General features: G+C 38.5%; 1 protein-coding gene across 1 annotated transcript in view; it reads right to left on the minus strand.

The window, feature by feature from the left end:
- Positions 1-16,101, minus strand: part of TG (thyroglobulin) — a 382,541-nt gene extending 366,440 nt beyond the window's left edge. The window contains exons 1-5 of the mRNA XM_069081298.1: positions 16,086-16,101; positions 15,617-15,725; positions 10,023-10,120; positions 7,471-7,674; positions 6,761-6,920 (exon numbers count right to left, since the gene is read on the minus strand). Coding sequence (XP_068937399.1) covers positions 6,761-6,920; positions 7,471-7,674; positions 10,023-10,120; positions 15,617-15,725; positions 16,086-16,101 — 587 coding nt within the window. The remainder of the gene's footprint in view (positions 1-6,760; positions 6,921-7,470; positions 7,675-10,022; positions 10,121-15,616; positions 15,726-16,085) is intronic.
- Between the last annotated feature and the right edge of the window lie 850 nt (positions 16,102-16,951).

Here is a 16,951-nt window from a genome sequence, read left to right on the forward strand (position 1 = left end):
ATAGATAGATAGATAGATAGATAGATAGATAGATAGATAGATAGATAAGCAGGCAGATAGAAGGAAGAAAAAAAGGAAGAGAAAGACACATATGAATGTACATATATACATACATACATATAAATGCATACTAATGGATGTGCTTTTGAAGTTGTCCATTCAATTTGGTATCATAGTCTGGACAGTAAGTATTTATTACTCTTTTTTAAATTTTCCTGTGTGAATGGACTATGAATTTCATTTGGGAGGCCCTGAATGTTTCAGGGCTTGATGTAATCAGAACAATGTCATCTGCCAACAAGAACATTTGGAAAGCTTCACCATAGGGAATCTTTCTTCAACTGGGACTCTGTGGAATTTCCTTTGTGATACTGGCAAATACTTCTGACAAACTCCAAACTTGTTGCCTCTGTGACATGGATGAAGGTCAAAGGATCATAGGATTTTGGGTCTAGAACTGGAAGGTAACTCAGAGGCCATCTAGTCCAACCCCTTAATCTTGAAGAAGAGGAAAGTAAGATCACACAGGTAATATACTTCAGAGGAAGGATTTGAACCTAGGTCCTCCAACTTAGGCAGCCAGGTGGTTCGGTGGATAGGGCACTGGGCCTTGAGTCAGGAAGACCTGAATTCAAATCTGGCCTCAGATGCTCACCAGTTGTGTGTGCCTGGGCAATCACTTAACCCTGTTTGCCTCAATTTCCTCATCTACAAAATAAGATGGAGAAGAAAATGGCAAACAATTCCAGTATCTTTGGCAAGAAAATTCCATGAGGAATAATAAAGAGTCAGACATGACTGAACAACAAACAACAACCTCCAATATTAACTGGATACTAATTCAAGATATTGTTAGTACATAAAATTGAGAAACAATATAGTTTAGTGGATAAAAGGATGACTTTGGAGGCATGTGGCACGTTGATGTTACAACTGTGGACAATTGCCTGAACTGTTCAGTGCTTTATGCATCTGTCGAAGTCTATGAAATTACAGACATTAAAGCCAATCTGCATCAGTAAAGGGTGTCTCATAATGGGAGGGCCTGATCCCAATGAAGTCACAGGTCCAGACCAAAAATTCATCCATAAAATTATGACATGAAAGGGTATGCTTACACAAAAGGAGGAGAGAAGATAAGTAGTCATTTTTATAATAACAACCATAATAATTATTGCTGTTCTAGGTATTGTTTTATTAGAATGCAAATTTAGGGCACTAATGTGTCAATACAGCAAGGACCTGTGATTTTGTGGGAACTTCCTCTTCCCCTGCAGAATCTATGTATGACTTAGTCCTGAACCCAGCATTCTACCCATTTATACCATGGGGTCACTCTGTACTAATAAATAAAAAACATTTTAAATGAATTTAACATTTTATCACAATGATAATAAAAGTAATAATGATAATTTGGATACATATAGGGGAGTAGAGACAAAGATTGAGAGAGGGAGAGGCAGAGGGAGGGAGGAGAGGTGGGCAAAAAGAGAGGGGGTCATTGAGAGGGAAGAAGGAAGGGAGAAAGAGGAGGGAGAGAAAGAGGGAAGAAAGAGAGGGAAGGACAGGAGGAAAGAGGCAAGGGAAAACTATATGTTATAGATAAAGCAGCTTTACTGTCTCCAAAGTCTATGGCATTCAGATACCAAAAGAAGGTGTTTTTAAAAGTAGGAATGTGGAGGAGGAGAGGTGGCATTTTTTGAGGTAGTGGGGGGAAGACCGTAGGTATAGTGAGAGGTAAGGTAGAGGGCAGGAAGCTTACCTAGCTAGACCAGAGGACCCAGGCTGATCAGAACATAGTGGTCAGAAAAGGAAAGGTCGGTTGTTTAGAGTATCATTCATTCATTCAAATATTTATCAAGTCCTTATTATGTCAATGAAAGAAATGATGTAGTGGAGAGGTCAGCCTTGGAGTCAGGAAGACTTGGTTTCAAGTCCTTTCCTTGACACATATTAGCTGTGTAGCCATAGACAAGTGATTATATTTCTTAGGGCCTTGGTCAATTCTCTGAGACACAGTGAACTCTAAAAGAATTGCTGATTTATATCAATAGAAGGAATTTCCACATTGGGAGGTTCCTACACCAATGAAATCAGGGATCTAGCACCCCTCCCCTCACCAAAAGTCCGCTTGGGGTCCAAGGCTGGGTAAAGATAACCAAGTTTTAGATGGCTACTCACAGAAGCATAGACTACTAGTTCTAGAAGGAAATTCAAAAATCATCTTTAATTCAACCCCTTTATTTTCCAGGAAACCAAATGTGGCCCAGAAGGGGGAAATGATGACAGTAACAAAACTAGCTTAATTATCAGATCCTGGGCCTCTGTTTCCCAAACCAGTACTTTTGAGTACATCCTCATTGTCTCTCTGCCCTTAAATGGAAAAATCAGGATTCAGCTGAAATGAAACCTGTTGCTAAGGAAATCAGAAAGAGGCTGGTTGCCAAGGGAGCTGAAGGAGGCTGCAGAGGGGTTGGTTCACTCTTTCACTAAGGTAAAAGTAATGGGGTCTAGTCAACTACAAGATTTTTATGGCTAGGGTCCAGACAGTGTTGTTGGAAGGCTCAAATAAAACATGGTTTGTCGACTTTAAAGTGCTATATAAATGTCAAGTATTCTCATTAAAGAGATGCCTTAGGCACACAGTTCTAGAAGCTTGGATGTAACTACCTGAGTGACTTTGGGCAAGCCATTTAAACTCCACAGCTCTCAGTTGTTTGGTTGATGCTGAGTAGTTTCATTTGTGTTGACTCTTGGTGACTCCATTTGGGTTTTTTTTGGCAGAGATATTGGAATGATTTTCCATTTCTTTTCCCAGCTCATTTTACAGATGAAGAAACTGAGGCAAACAGGGTTAAGTGACTTGCCCAGGGTCACACAGCTACTAAGTAACCGAGGCCAGATTTGAATTCAGGTTTTCCTGACTCCAATGCTCTATCCACTGGGCAATCTAGCTACTCCAATAGACATTATTTAGACCAGTCCCCTGCTCAGCGTTCTCTTACAGGGGCTAATCCTCTGCTCCCTATCTTGGCCACAGTGAGAGAATGAAAGAGCCAACCAACAAAAATTTAAGGAGCATCTCCACTGAGCCAGATGATATGATGGGGTTGCTGGCTCACAAGGACCCTAGAATCAAGATTGCAAGACAAGATACAAACACATGAGAAGGAGGCAGTGTGGGAAAAGTGAAAAGAATGTTGGGTAGTGGTCAGGCAGAAAGGAAACCTAAAGCAGATTATAACCTCGGCAGGCTGCAACTCAGGATTTTGTGTCTGTTCCATAAACCATGCCAGGGATAAAGTCTGACCTTGGAGGAGTAGTTGGGGAAGCCTATTCCAGCCTGGCATCTTGAAGCTTCCTGTTTTCATTAATTATTATTGCTAACTAGGTGAAGCCAGGCTTCATACTCAGACCTCATTCCAGATCCTGGGCTTTTCCCATTATATCACATCAACTTATAGAGTGCTTTGAGGTTACAAAGTACCACGTGCATTTGATATTCATAATGCATTGGAGTCAAGCACAAATACAACTTTGATTTTACTCGCTCTGAGTGAGTCTCCAGAGATGAAGTTCCCTTATCCCAACCAGAAAATGCTAAAAGTAGGAATCTTCCTCCCTCTAAGCCCTGTGCTATTTCCACAAGTAACAGGCTGAGAACTCACGTAGGCAACACTTGGGGGAAACTACCCTTGAATGTCCCGTCCAGTGACACAGAAGATCTGGGTGGGAAAACAAACCTAGGAACATCAAGATGTCCCCTTCCAACTTGGTTAATTACTGCCTTCCATTGAACCCTGGACCATGCAATGACCAATCACTTCAAAAGCTTCACTCACCAAAATTACTGCTTGCTAAATTTGACTTCCTAGAATCCACGACTATTCCCATGACCATTCTCCTACCTGAAGGAGACTTTATTCCTGAACTTATTGCTATGAAGAGCAAAAAAGATCACTTTTCTTAGAGGAATATATTCAATATCAATGTGCTGATATCTACGTATAGATATGTGTATAACAAATCAATATACATATACACACACATATGTATAAATGGTTATAGACAGATGTATATGCATACATAGATATGTAGATATAAATATAGATAATAGTTTTTTGGTTGTTTTTTTTTTAACTCCACCAACTACGGTAGACATTCTAATTCCTAGCCTGCCCCCTAGTGGACATATGCTGAAAGTATCTCTAGACAAGACTAGTTATGGTGGAAATTTTTATCTTCTTCATCCAAGTCATCATGCAACCAATCAACATTTATTAAGCGCCTACTGCGTGCCAGGTACTGTGTTAAGCTCCAGGGATACAAAAAGAGGGAAAAGACAGTCCCTGCCCTCAAGGAGTTCACAACTTAAATGAGGGAGACAAATATAGATAAAGCAAGATAGATGCAGGATAATAGGAAATAATCAATGGAAATCAGAAGGTTTGGAGAAGACGTCCCATAGAAGATGGAATTTTAGTTCCTTTAACAAAGGAAGCCAAGGAGGTCAGTAGTTGAAGTGGTCATCCCACAATGGGTCAGTGAAACTATACGTTTATAGTGTAATTAGAAACTAGAAAGAATTTTTTAACAGCCCACATCACCAATAGGATAGATTTGTCTGAAAGTTCCTATGTACTCCCAAATCTAGCTATTACTTTGGTCTACTGATAGGACCAGTTTAAGTTCAGTGTGCAAAATGCATACTACCTCTCCATGTCTCAGTTTCCACAGCTGTAAAATGGGGATAATAATCTTTTACATATAAGTTTTTCCAGGTCATTGTGAGGATCAAATGAGATTTTTTTAATACAAAAAAAAATCTGTTTAAAACAATAAAATATGCTACAATAAATGGAGGCTATTATTAATATTCAGTGAAATTAAGTTCCACATGGGTAAAACTTGTATTAAATTTCAAATAGTAGGGTGGAAATGAATCTTAGAGGCCATCTGATCTAATTTCTTCCTTTTATGAATGGGGATACAGAGATTTGTATAGAAGTGACTTGCTTGAGATCATATATCTGCCTTGAGGATAAAACACAAACTCTTTAGTCTTGCATTTAGGGCCTACCACAGTCTTCCTGGGGCAGCTAGGTGGCACAGTGGATACAGCCCTAGGTCTGCAATCAGGAAGACTCATCTTCTTAAATTCAAATCCAGCCCTGTAAGCTAGTAAGACACTTACCAGTTGTGTGACCCTGGGCAAGTCACTTCACCCTTTTTGTCTCAGTTTCTTTATCTATAAAATGAGCTGGAAAAGGAAATGGAAAACCACTCCAGTACCTTTACCAAGAAAACCCTAAATAGTGCTGGGAATAGTAGGAAACAAGGGCAAGTCACTTCACCCTGTTTGCCTCAGTTTCCTCATCTGTAAAATGAGCTGAAGGAAGAAATAGCAAAGCACTAGTACCTTTGCCAAGAAAACCCCAAACAGAGTCACATAGAGTTGGACATGACTGACCCAACAATAACAACAGCCCTTAAACAACTGAACCGCAACACAGTCTGCCTTCAACTCACTTGTCCAGCCTTATTTTACACTTGTTCCCATACGTGCTCAACCTTCCAGGAAAACTGAATGGTTAGTTTTTCTCAGATCTCATCCTACATCCTTCCACCTCCTTGCATTGGGGCAGCCCATCCCCCATACCCATCATCATCTTCAACTATTCAAATCTTTCTCCTTTCAAGGTCCAGCTCTGGTTTCACCTCCTCCATCAGCTGACCTACTCAGCTTGTTCTTGATGCTGTTTGCTTGAATTTTTGTCTTGTTCTTGCTGCATTCTATACCATGCTTGTTTTGGCATTATGCATATCCCATCCCCAGCCCTCCTTAGATTGGAGGCTCCTTGAGAGCAAGAACTTCATCTTTGTATCTCCGATGCCCAGGTGTAGTATCTAGCTCATAGCAGGTGGTTAAATATTTGCTTAATTAAAATGAATTAGGTTAAAGCTCCTGTTCATTTTGCATTAAATCCAGTTTTACTATTTCATCCCTGTGTGATTTTGGACAAATAATTTCATATCTATAGGCCTCTCTTTCCCCATCTGTAAAATTAGGAGATTGGAAGAGATGATCTTGAAGTCCCCTTCCTGCTCCAGACCTCACAAACCTGAATCTCCCACCTAGTCCTCTTCCACTAGCTCAGTAGGCTACTTATTATCTTTAGGATGATAATGTTAAAAAAAAGTGGGCCACACAGATATCTCTATTTTAAGTTTAGTTTCCTAGAAAAGTATTTTAAATTTGGTAATTGTTGTCTACCCAAATTTCCTTTTAAAAGTGATGTTCATTTCTGTCCTCCAAGGTAATCAAAGATCATTCTGGAATTACAAGAAACCACCCATTAATGGGGCAATTAGGTGGTATATTGGATAAAATACTGGGTCTGAGGTCAGAAAGACCTGAGTTCAAATTTAAGCTTAGACACTTACTAGCTGTGTGACCCTGGGCAAGTCACTTCACCCTGTTTGCCTCAGTTTCTACATCTACAAAATGAGCTGAAGAAGGATATGGCAAACCACTAGTATCTTTGCCAAGAAAACCCCAAACAGGTTCACAAAGAGTTGGATATGACTGACCAGACAACAACAACCCTTAAAATGGGAGCTAAGTAATGTGATATATTGGCTAATCTTTTGACCTAGGGCCATCACTGAAAATTGTAGCCAAAAAAAGTGCAGGTAACTACCATGAGATGTAAAAAGAGGAGCTAGTCTAGTCAGTTTTTTTTATGCAAACGTTCCCTACCTGTTGTAGCTTTGAACTAGGTCAAAAATCATCATATCTGTAGTGTTGACAAATTTGCACTGGACTGGCATAAACTCTCCATCAGATAAACATTGAGGTGGTGACTTTTCTCCCACACCATGAAGGATGCGGCGATTTCTGATCTCACAGCTCCTTGGGCCTGGTGGGAAATTAAAAAAAAAAAAGAATAGATAACTTGAAAATGTGTGTATTCTTGAAGTCAAAAGTATAAATAAATAAATAAATACACTCTACATGTGATAGCATGGCACAATAATAAAAAAAAAACAGAAATTGATGAGAATAAGAAAGAATAATCAACAAATTCATTCGTTAGGATACCGACTATACTTTATCATAAGTCAAAAATAGAATGTCTATCAGTTTAAGAAAATTAATTTAAGTAAGATTTTTTTCATCAGTCAAGGTCATTTATTGAGCATGAGTAAATGAAGAGATGTTTGATTTTTTTTTAACAATTTTTACAACATGTTGAAATATCATGTCTGGGGTATCCCAAAGTGCTGTTGGCTTACCGCACTAAGACTTTTGGGACGCTCTCCATTTTTGAGAATTACTAGAATATTATTCTCTGTCAGTACTATATTGTCATGAAAACAATTCTGATTCAAACTAATGGAACAATTAGCCTTTAAGGTTGAAGCATTAGATGTAAACATACTCAGCATACAGTGCTAAATACCACTCACATCGTTTTGGTCTTCCCCGCTGCCGGGTCCCATATACTTCCATTCCTTCTGAATCCACACACCAGCACTGGACCATGCCCAGATCACACTGTACCAGCTCATATTCTCCTGAATCTTGACACTGAGGGAGGTAGGAGGTGGCCGTGCTATTTATGTAGCTGCTTACCAAGATCTGCTGTTTTTGGAGTTGGCAAAAGGATAGACCTAAGCAACCAAGAAACCAGTTGAGAGGAGGAAGAAGAAAACAATAACAATAAATAGTTAGATGAAGCCATCATGTCCATTTTACAGAGAAAGAACTTGAAGACCAGGTAAGTAAAATTACTTATCCAGGACCACTCAATTATTGCTTTTTTCAATTATGCCTGACTCTTCATGACCCCTTTTGGGGATTTCTTGGTAAAAATACTAGAGTGGTCTGCCATTTCCTTCTCCAGGTCATTTTACAGATGAAGAAACTGAGGTAGACAGGATTACATGACTTGCCCAGGGTCACACAACTATTAAGTGTCTGAGGTTAGATTTGAACTCAGGAAAATTCCAGACCCAGTACTATATCCACTCTACCACCAGCTGTCCCATGCAATTATATTATGTGGCAAAGCTAGGCTATGAACCAAGGCTCTTTACTCCAAATCTACCTTGTGGACCAATTCATGAAAAACATAAGCTCCCATTAACCCATTCTGAGGTCTTTGTGTTTTGGGCTTAGGAAAATGCTAGCTTGGGAGAATGTTATATATGTAGATCGATGTAGTGATTTTAATCCCTTTGAGTTCTTTAGGGTTTTTTGTTTGTTTGTTTTTTGTTTTACTTTCCAGGTTACCATAGTTGTAGAATGCATTGACTTCTAAAGTAGTTTTACAGTAATAAAGTTCTCATTGTCCCCAGGAACTCTAATCCAGTGAAGCTGGTTTTGCAAGCAATTTAACCGTTCAGAATCTCAGCTCTTTCATTTGTAAAATGAGAAAACTAGAAGGAAAAAACAAACCATTTTTCCTAGCAGCTTGATGGTACAATGAATAGAGTGCCAGGCCTGGAGTCAGAAAGACTAACCTTCCTGAATTCAAATCCTGCCTCAGTCAGTTACTAGCTATATGTTCCTGGTCAAGTCACTTAGCTCTATTTGCTTCAGTTTCCTTATCTATAAAATGATCTGGAGAAGGAAATGGCAAACTGACCCAGTATCTCCACCAACCCCCTCCCCCCCCAAAAAAACCCCAAATGGAGTCATTAAGAGTTGCACACAACTGAAATGACTGAATAAAATCATTCTTTCTAGTTTTGTGATTTCACAATAGGACTAATGGGATCATTGTTAAATGTATTTACTAACTAGTATCAGGGTGGTTTCTAAAGGATCATGGGGTCCAGAACTATCTCCCTAGTGGTATAAACAATACTGAGCAAATCATATTGAATCTCCCTGGAGTGTCCTCTACCAACAACTGATGATGAGGTGACATCAGATACATCAAACAACCAACAATCTTGATGGGAAATTAAGTTGTGAAAGGACAAGCTGGGAGATTAGGGATTGGTGGAATGGGGAGAGTGAATATGGTGGTGATATAAGAGGAGACAAGAGGAGTGTAATCACGGGAAGTCATATGGAAGAGGAATTAGGCTTCTTTTACTTGTCCACAGAGGGAAGGGATTTGGAGAAATGAACAGAAGATAGAGGGACTTTGGCTCCATGTGAACACAAACTCAACAGGGAGAGCTGCCAAGCAGTGGAAAAGGCTGCTCAACCAGGGGTGGCAATTTTCCTGTCAAGGAAGATGTATAAGCAAAAGATGTGTGACCATCAGTTTTAAAGGATATTTCTGTTTGAGACTTTTTCCAATTCTGAGATTTTTTTGACTCTCATACTTTCAATCCCATGGTGTTGTTGGGTGGGCGAGTTCACTTAGGATGCCATAGGTGAGATCTGAACCAAGGTGCTCTGATTTAGGAGGCTGTTTTCTTTCTACTGTACTACATATATGATCTAAACTTTGCTCTTCAGCACCCAGCACAATGTTCTCCTCATTATAGGCATTTCATAAATGTTTGTTGAACAAATGAATGAAATACATATGTTAGAATGAATGTCTGATATTACATATAATCCTTTTCAAATTAGGTCTCTGTTCCAAAAGCCCCTAAGCATGCAGATTCCCTCTCTTCCATTAAGACACAATTCAGGCACCATCTTCTGCATGAAGTTTTTCCTGATTTCTGCAATTGCTAGTTCCCTCCCTCCCAAGCTACTGTATATTTTACTACTTTGTGTGTATGTATGTATGCATATACATATATATACTATATTTACAGTGATTATTGTTTTATATGCACTTGTTGTCCTCTCCCATTAGAATGAAAGATCATTGTGAGTTGGGATAGTTTCATTCTTTGTGCTTGTACCTCCTAGAGCCTACAACAGTGTCTGACATATGGCAAGAACTTAATAAATGCTTGTTGATTAATTGGTTGAAGTGAAAAATGGAGAATTCCTATCATTGTTTGAATTATTCTCTTCCCACATGCTATGCTCCCGTTTTCATACTTACAAGCGGCTGGCAATCCTGCCTGCTTACTGCCCGGTACTTCTTTTCCGTCAGCATCCACACACCAGCATGAAAGGCCATTGTTGCTGCATTGAACATTCCTGAAGGTGTAAAAACATGATGGTGTGGAGTTTTCTTTTCAGGTCTCAAAGCTATGAGAGCAATTGTCTTATTTTTTTTATATTAATGTTCAACTTGAAGTGAAAATTCCCTCATGGCACTATGGAGAGACATATAAGCACAGAGTGGAGGGAAGGAGAGGGATCAAGAGACAAAGAAAGGGGAAAGGAGGGAGGAAGAAGAGAAGAGGGGATTTCTATTATATTCTATATTTGGTATATATTTATACATACATATACACACATATATGTATGTTTATATATGTATAGAGAGACAGACAGGGATAGAGAGACATGGAGACAGAGGCAGAGAAAGACAGAGGAAGAGAGATAGAGAAGAGAAAAGAAAGAGAAGAGAAGAGGTGAGAGAGAGGCAGTAGCACTAGCAAGGTTTCTAATTGGATAGGAGAAGAAAGAGGGATGGAAGGGAAGGGGAGGGAAAAAGATGTAATGGAAGCAAGATGTAATGGAAAGAATACTACTGAGAATCAGGAGAGACAAATTCTTTATGTTTTAACATTGATATTTTCAAAATGTCTTTCATTGTCCCTGTTCTCTTCTCTTTACTATACCATGTTCTTTCCCTTGGTGATCCCTTTCAATTACATAGTCTTGGCAACTTGAACTCCACAAACTGTGATGTGCATCATCATATCTCAATTCCTACCCTGCTGTGCTTAAGAAAAGAAATTAATACTTTGGTAAGACTAAAAATTAATTTGGCATTAAAGTAAATTTTATTTTGTAAATGTTGCCGACAATTCCTGAGACAACTGCAGCTCTACTGGGGTAGTACCAAGATTGGGAACCTGTCCCATCCACGTGGCATCTGGCATCCTAGCCTGATAACTGTAGAATCATGGAATACTGATTTTAGAGTTAAAATAAACCTCAGGGATGATTGAGTTCAACCCTCTCATTTTCTCATATCAGAAAAACAAAGCCCCACAGAGAAATGACTTGCTTAAGGTCAAGTTTGCCTAAATGGTAAAGGTGTGACCAGAACTCAGATCTTCTGGCCCAGGGATCAGGGATCTTACATAAGAACAGTTCACATTTCTGTGGTTATCCCTCTCCTAGCCAGGGTCTCTTTACTACGGTCTATGGTCTTCTTTCAGAAGTAATCATTTGACTTAATATTTTTAGGATTATTATTAAGAATTCTATTCCAATTTTAATTTTATGAGAACAATTTTTGATAGATATTAATGTTGAATTTCCTCTCAAAAGTTCATGTGCTTGAAAGATTTCAACTAATACTAAATTTATTTACGTTTATTTTTGAGCTAAGAATCTCTCCTATAGTAAAAGTTCCTGATCAATCCAGATTATATATCTCTTCCTTCCTCTCAAGGAAATTATTTTGTTAATTAGTGGGGCTCATCCCACAGGGTCAGATCCATATAGGGTGCTATTTCCCAAGAAGTATAGGGCAAAGAATCCTTGTTAGTAAAAGCTAATAGAAAATGTGGATACAACTTTTATTAAATATCTCCCCCATTCCAGACTCAATAAAATGAATTGACTGCCTGGTTTTCTATTCCTAGTTTCAATTCCACCTAAGCACCCAGTGGAATACATGGAAACTACATTTTATTTGGAGTAATGAGGCCTAGGTTCTGACCCCAGCATTGCTATGAACTAGCAGCATGACCTTGGACAAGTCACTTCACTTAAATGGTCATCAGTTTTCTTATGTGTAAAATGAAGGAAATGGAGCAGATGATCTCTAAAGCCCTTCCTATCTTTAAGTCCTACAAAAAGCCAAGCTAGTACAGTACATCCCTCAGTACCTGACCCTCTCTATCCTTCCCATGCTTCTAGACTTCCATATAAATGCATATGTCACTTTAATGGAAAGAAAATAATTCAAGGAAAGTTTTGTTGATCTGAATGAAAATTGTGGAGATGTAGGTAAGGGGGGAGCTCAATTTTCTTTTTCAAATTATTTATGAAAAAAATTGGTTTGTTAGTATTTTTCCTAAATAGCAAAGAATTGGAAATAAATAGAGAATTCATTGAATGGGAAATCACTGAACCAATTGTAGAATTGTAGAATATGGAAATTATGGCAACCTTATGAAGCATAGGAAGAATTCAGAGAAGCATGAAATGATTTGTATGAACAGATATAGGCAGAAATAAGTAGAATAAAAAAACATTGCACCTTAGACATAATATCTATGATAATGGCAATGAAAATATTGAAAGGTCAAAGGCAGAGTAATTATAATAACCAAATTTCATCCCAGACAACTGAACCAGCAACCACACTGGGCATACCCAGGATGGCTGCTGGCACAGGTTCTTAGATCTGCTTTACTAGGAAAGATAGCTGTTTAAGGGATCAACAGTCTTTTTAAATTACATGTACTAGTGCAAGGGAAAAGTCAGGACCCTGAACTTCAGAGAAAATCCAAACAAAGAAAATAGAGAAAATACAAGCAGAGAAATAAAGACCAACAGACAAGGCTTCTAACTGTCTAAGGAATTAGCAGAGATCAAGAGACAGATCCAGCTGACTGACCAAGGCAATACATAGTTACCAGAGATAGAAGTACCAACATCTGGGTTTTTCCAAGCCAGGGAGCTCTTTAACAGCTACCCAGAGTCTCATATGGTCAAATCACAGGAACATTCTGCCAATGAGTGAGTCCCAAAGTAAAATTCTAACTTCAGAGTATATATACCCTTTTTAGAGCCAGAGGGATAACAATCCTCTTGATTCAGTGACTAAATAGAAATTAACAAAAGGTGTGAAAGTTTTCCTACAAGCAAGCCTCCTCTAAGCAAGCTTCCCTTAATTGGCTCTATGTGAGGAGGGCAGGGAAGATTTTATATCCCATTAACATTACAGCAACATGTAATGAAATATATTTCTCTCCATCACAGAAGAGAGTCAAGAGACTAAGGGCATAGAACATAGTATACACTATCAGAGGTATTCACTGTATATCAGATAGTTTTTCTTGGTTTTTATGTGTGTGTGTATATATATATGTATTATATATACATATATAATACATATATAGTATATATAAAATCTCTTACTTTGTATACACACACACGTATATATAAAATCTCTCACTTTCTCAAAGAATAACAGGTAACTTTTTTTGATACTCACTACATTCCAGGCATTGTGCCAACTACTGTACAATTATCATCTCATCTGATTCTCAGAACAACCCTGGGAGGTATATGCTATTATCATTCCCATTTTACAGATGAGAAAACTGAGGCAAAGGTAAGTTAAGTTGCCCAAGTTCACACAGTAGTTATCTGAGGCCAGATTTGGACTCAGGTCTTCCTGACTCCAGGCCCAGCACTCTATCCACTGTGCCACTGGACTGTCCCCCAAAGGGTAGGAGGAACATTTTGTAATCTCCATTTCATGGACAAAATTGATCATCCTAATTATACTGAGGTCATTTTTTAATTACACTGAGTTCTTTCTGTTTATATTCTTGTGTGGCTATTGAGTTGTTTCAATTGCATCTGACTCTCTGAAACCCCATTAGGGGTTTTCTTGGGAAGGATATACTGTAGGAGTGGTTTGCCATTTTCTTCTCCAGCTCATTTTACAGATGAGGAAACTGAGGTGTCTGAGGTGGAATTTGAACTCAGGAAGATCAGTCTTTCTGACTCCAGGCAGCTACTCTATGCACTGTGCCACCTGGCTGCCCCTTATATTGGTGTAGTCCTTGCATTTTCCCCCTGAATCTTCCTTTTCTACCTGAAGGGGTAGACTTAGGCCTGTTACAAATATGTGCCCAGTTAGCATAAGTGGGCGTTCTTTTACAGGAATCACTTCATTTTATATCAGTTCATACAAATCTTCCCATACTGCCCTGAATTCTTCTTCATCATTTCATACAATGTTGTCATTCACTTGTTTCAGTCACTCCCAAATCTTCATGACCCCATTTGGGATTTTCTTGGTAGAGATACAGGAGTGGTTTGCCATTTCCTTCTCCAGCTTATTATTTTACAGATGAGGAAACTTTAGCAAACAGGGCTAAGTGACTTGCCCAGGATCACACAGCTAGGAAGTGTCTAAGGCCATATTTGAACCCAGGAAGAGGAGTCTTCCTGTCTCAAGGCCCAGCCCTCTATCCACTGTGCCACTTAGCTGCATCCAATTTTTTTCTTAACTACTATGTTTTATTATAAGAGAGGGTTCAGTTCTGGATTTGTGGTACAAAGTATACACAGATATAACTAAGAGGGAAAATGATACAGAGTAAAGAACCCCGAATCTGAAGGCAGAGGGACTGGGGTCATCTCCCCCTATTGACACTACATCTGTCAATTTGGGCAAGTCACATAATTTCCTTGAGCCTCAGTTGCTCCATCTGTAAAATTAAGGGGTTTGATTAGATGGTCTCTGAGGTCCCTTCTATATCTACGATCCTTGATGCAAGAAGAAAAGGCATCAGCAATATTTATAGCATTTTTTATGGTACTAAAGAGGGCAGTGCTATAAAGGTACTGGGGTAATGGAAGGAGGACAGTTTAGATCTATGCTTTATTGATTTTCCTAGAACTTTAAATACTGTCAACAACCTTTATTCACACAGAAGCCAAGAACTCTCTACAAATCATTCTTATCTATTCATTAAGGGCTATTTCTTGATAACTTTAACACAAATGGTCTGGGACTCTGAGACTGGCTTTCATTTTTAAGATGAGCAAAGAAATCTTGTTCCTGGGGGCTACTCATCCAAAAAAGCTCTACATCTGGAGGAGGAAGTTCTCATAGGCCAACAGGATAGAATGTATAAGAGAGACTTAACTGAAGGCAAAGCCAACTTGTTTATTCTGAGGCTAATTATTCAGGTTTTGGGATTTTCCAGGCCCGCTTATTGGGAGCAATTTTGTCTTTTACTAGTCCAATATTCAGTTGTGGCAAGAGCTTCTTTGTAGTTGGGTGACCTCAGAACAAGGCATTTAACCTTTTGGGGCCTCAGTTTTCTCATTTGAAAAATGAGGTAGTTGGGCTAAATTATCTTTAAGGTTCTTTTCAACAACAAAACCCCTATGATCCCATAAAGAGCTAAAATTTAATTGTCCCATTAAATTGTTTTATAGCAATGATTGTTAAAAATTTGTTAAGAAAAGAAGGAAAAAGGTGGCTATGTGGTGCAGTGAATAGAGCACCGGTCCTGGAGTCAGGAGGACCTGGGTTCGGATCCGGCCTCAGACCCTTAACACAAAAACTAGCCATGTGACCCTGGGCAAGTCACTTAACCCCAATTGCCCTCCAAAAAAAATCAAAAAGAAAAGAAAAGAAGGAAAACATTATGTAAAACAGTCCTTCAGTTATTTGGAGCAAGTATCCATGCAATCTCCCTATGTCCATTTAATAGTACTTATGGCAGAGAGTCTTTAATACTTAACTGAGTCACCAGGGTTTCAGATGCACAATTGGTTGCAGCATCTTTTGAAAAATATGATTAGGATACCTAGCCACCTTACCAGAATCTGCCATCTGCTAAGCATTGAGGAATGTAGTCCTCTTTCTTCAAGAAGGCTTGTTCCCTCTGAAGTTCACAAGGGCGTAAGGGCTGGGAATCTACTTCATATTCTATAAGAAAACGAGAGCCTTGTTAGGAAATATGGATAGAATTCATAAAATCTAGACTAATAAGGAAGACAAACAAACAGTTTAACAAAAAAGTATATATACATATATGTGTGTATACATGCATGTACTCATACATATATGTGCATATGTACATGTGTATATATGAATGATTTCATTTGAACCTCACAACAACTCCATGAGGAAGGCATTTAACATATGGTCATCTCTATTTGACAGAGGGAGATATTTGCTGAGAAGAAAAGACAGAAAATACTTCTTTATGTCGTTTTCTTATTGCTGAGAGGTAGAGGGGTAAGAAGAATCCTACAAAGGACCAGAGTTGGAGAGACTTTTGCTAACTTTGAATCAAAGTCATTACCTCTTTTTGAAAGAGTATAACACTACTTCAGCTGAAGGTATCAAGTAAGCCTGAAGCTGAAAGTGATGGATACTACAGTTGCTATTGAAGAGAAAGTTCAGTTAAGCAGAGTAAGGCCTTGGAAGAAGAAAATCAGAAAAGTCATATAGAGTTTGTTGAGTTATCATTACTAGTGAGGTATTAGATGAGCATAAAATATACTATTTTACACATATATGTGTATGTGTGTTTCTATACATATATGTTTCTATGTATATATCTATACACATCTCTGTATGTGTGCACATATGCACATTCTTGTGTGCTCATAAATACATAATTTACATATATGCATACATATACACATACATATATATATACACAAAAACATGTATACACATATTCATACACATGTATAGGTACAAATATATATTCCAGTTATGAGCTCCATGTCACCAAGTTTCGAAAATATATCTATTTGGTCAAATTTGTCTCCCTGAATTAATCTTTCTAGTTTGCCCTATTTATTACACATAAGGAGTTTAATGAAAATAAAGATACAATTTTTCCCCCATAGATATCACAGATATCTATGAAATCTAGGCTATGAACCCTTCCTATCAACTAATTCTTATTTGAGGCACTTAGTTCAATCCCTGCCCAAAGCATTTAGTATAATTTTTAGCCCACTACAATTTCCCTGAAAAGCTCCTGTGTATTCTCCCTTTTGGCACTTAAAGAAATCAGTGAACAAACTTACCAAAGATATTGCCTAATGCTATGCTGGCAAGACACAGCAGGCTGCCCAGGAGCAGCCCTGCCATTTTCCAAGGAAGGTGCTTTCCCCTTCCCTGGATAAAGGGGAATG

The sequence above is a fragment of the Petaurus breviceps genome, unplaced genomic scaffold (genome assembly GCF_028583685.1).
Source record: "Petaurus breviceps papuanus isolate PSGF00001 unplaced genomic scaffold, PetGlider_PUasm1.0 98, whole genome shotgun sequence".
NCBI classification, from domain to species: Eukaryota; Metazoa; Chordata; class Mammalia; order Diprotodontia; family Petauridae; genus Petaurus; species Petaurus breviceps.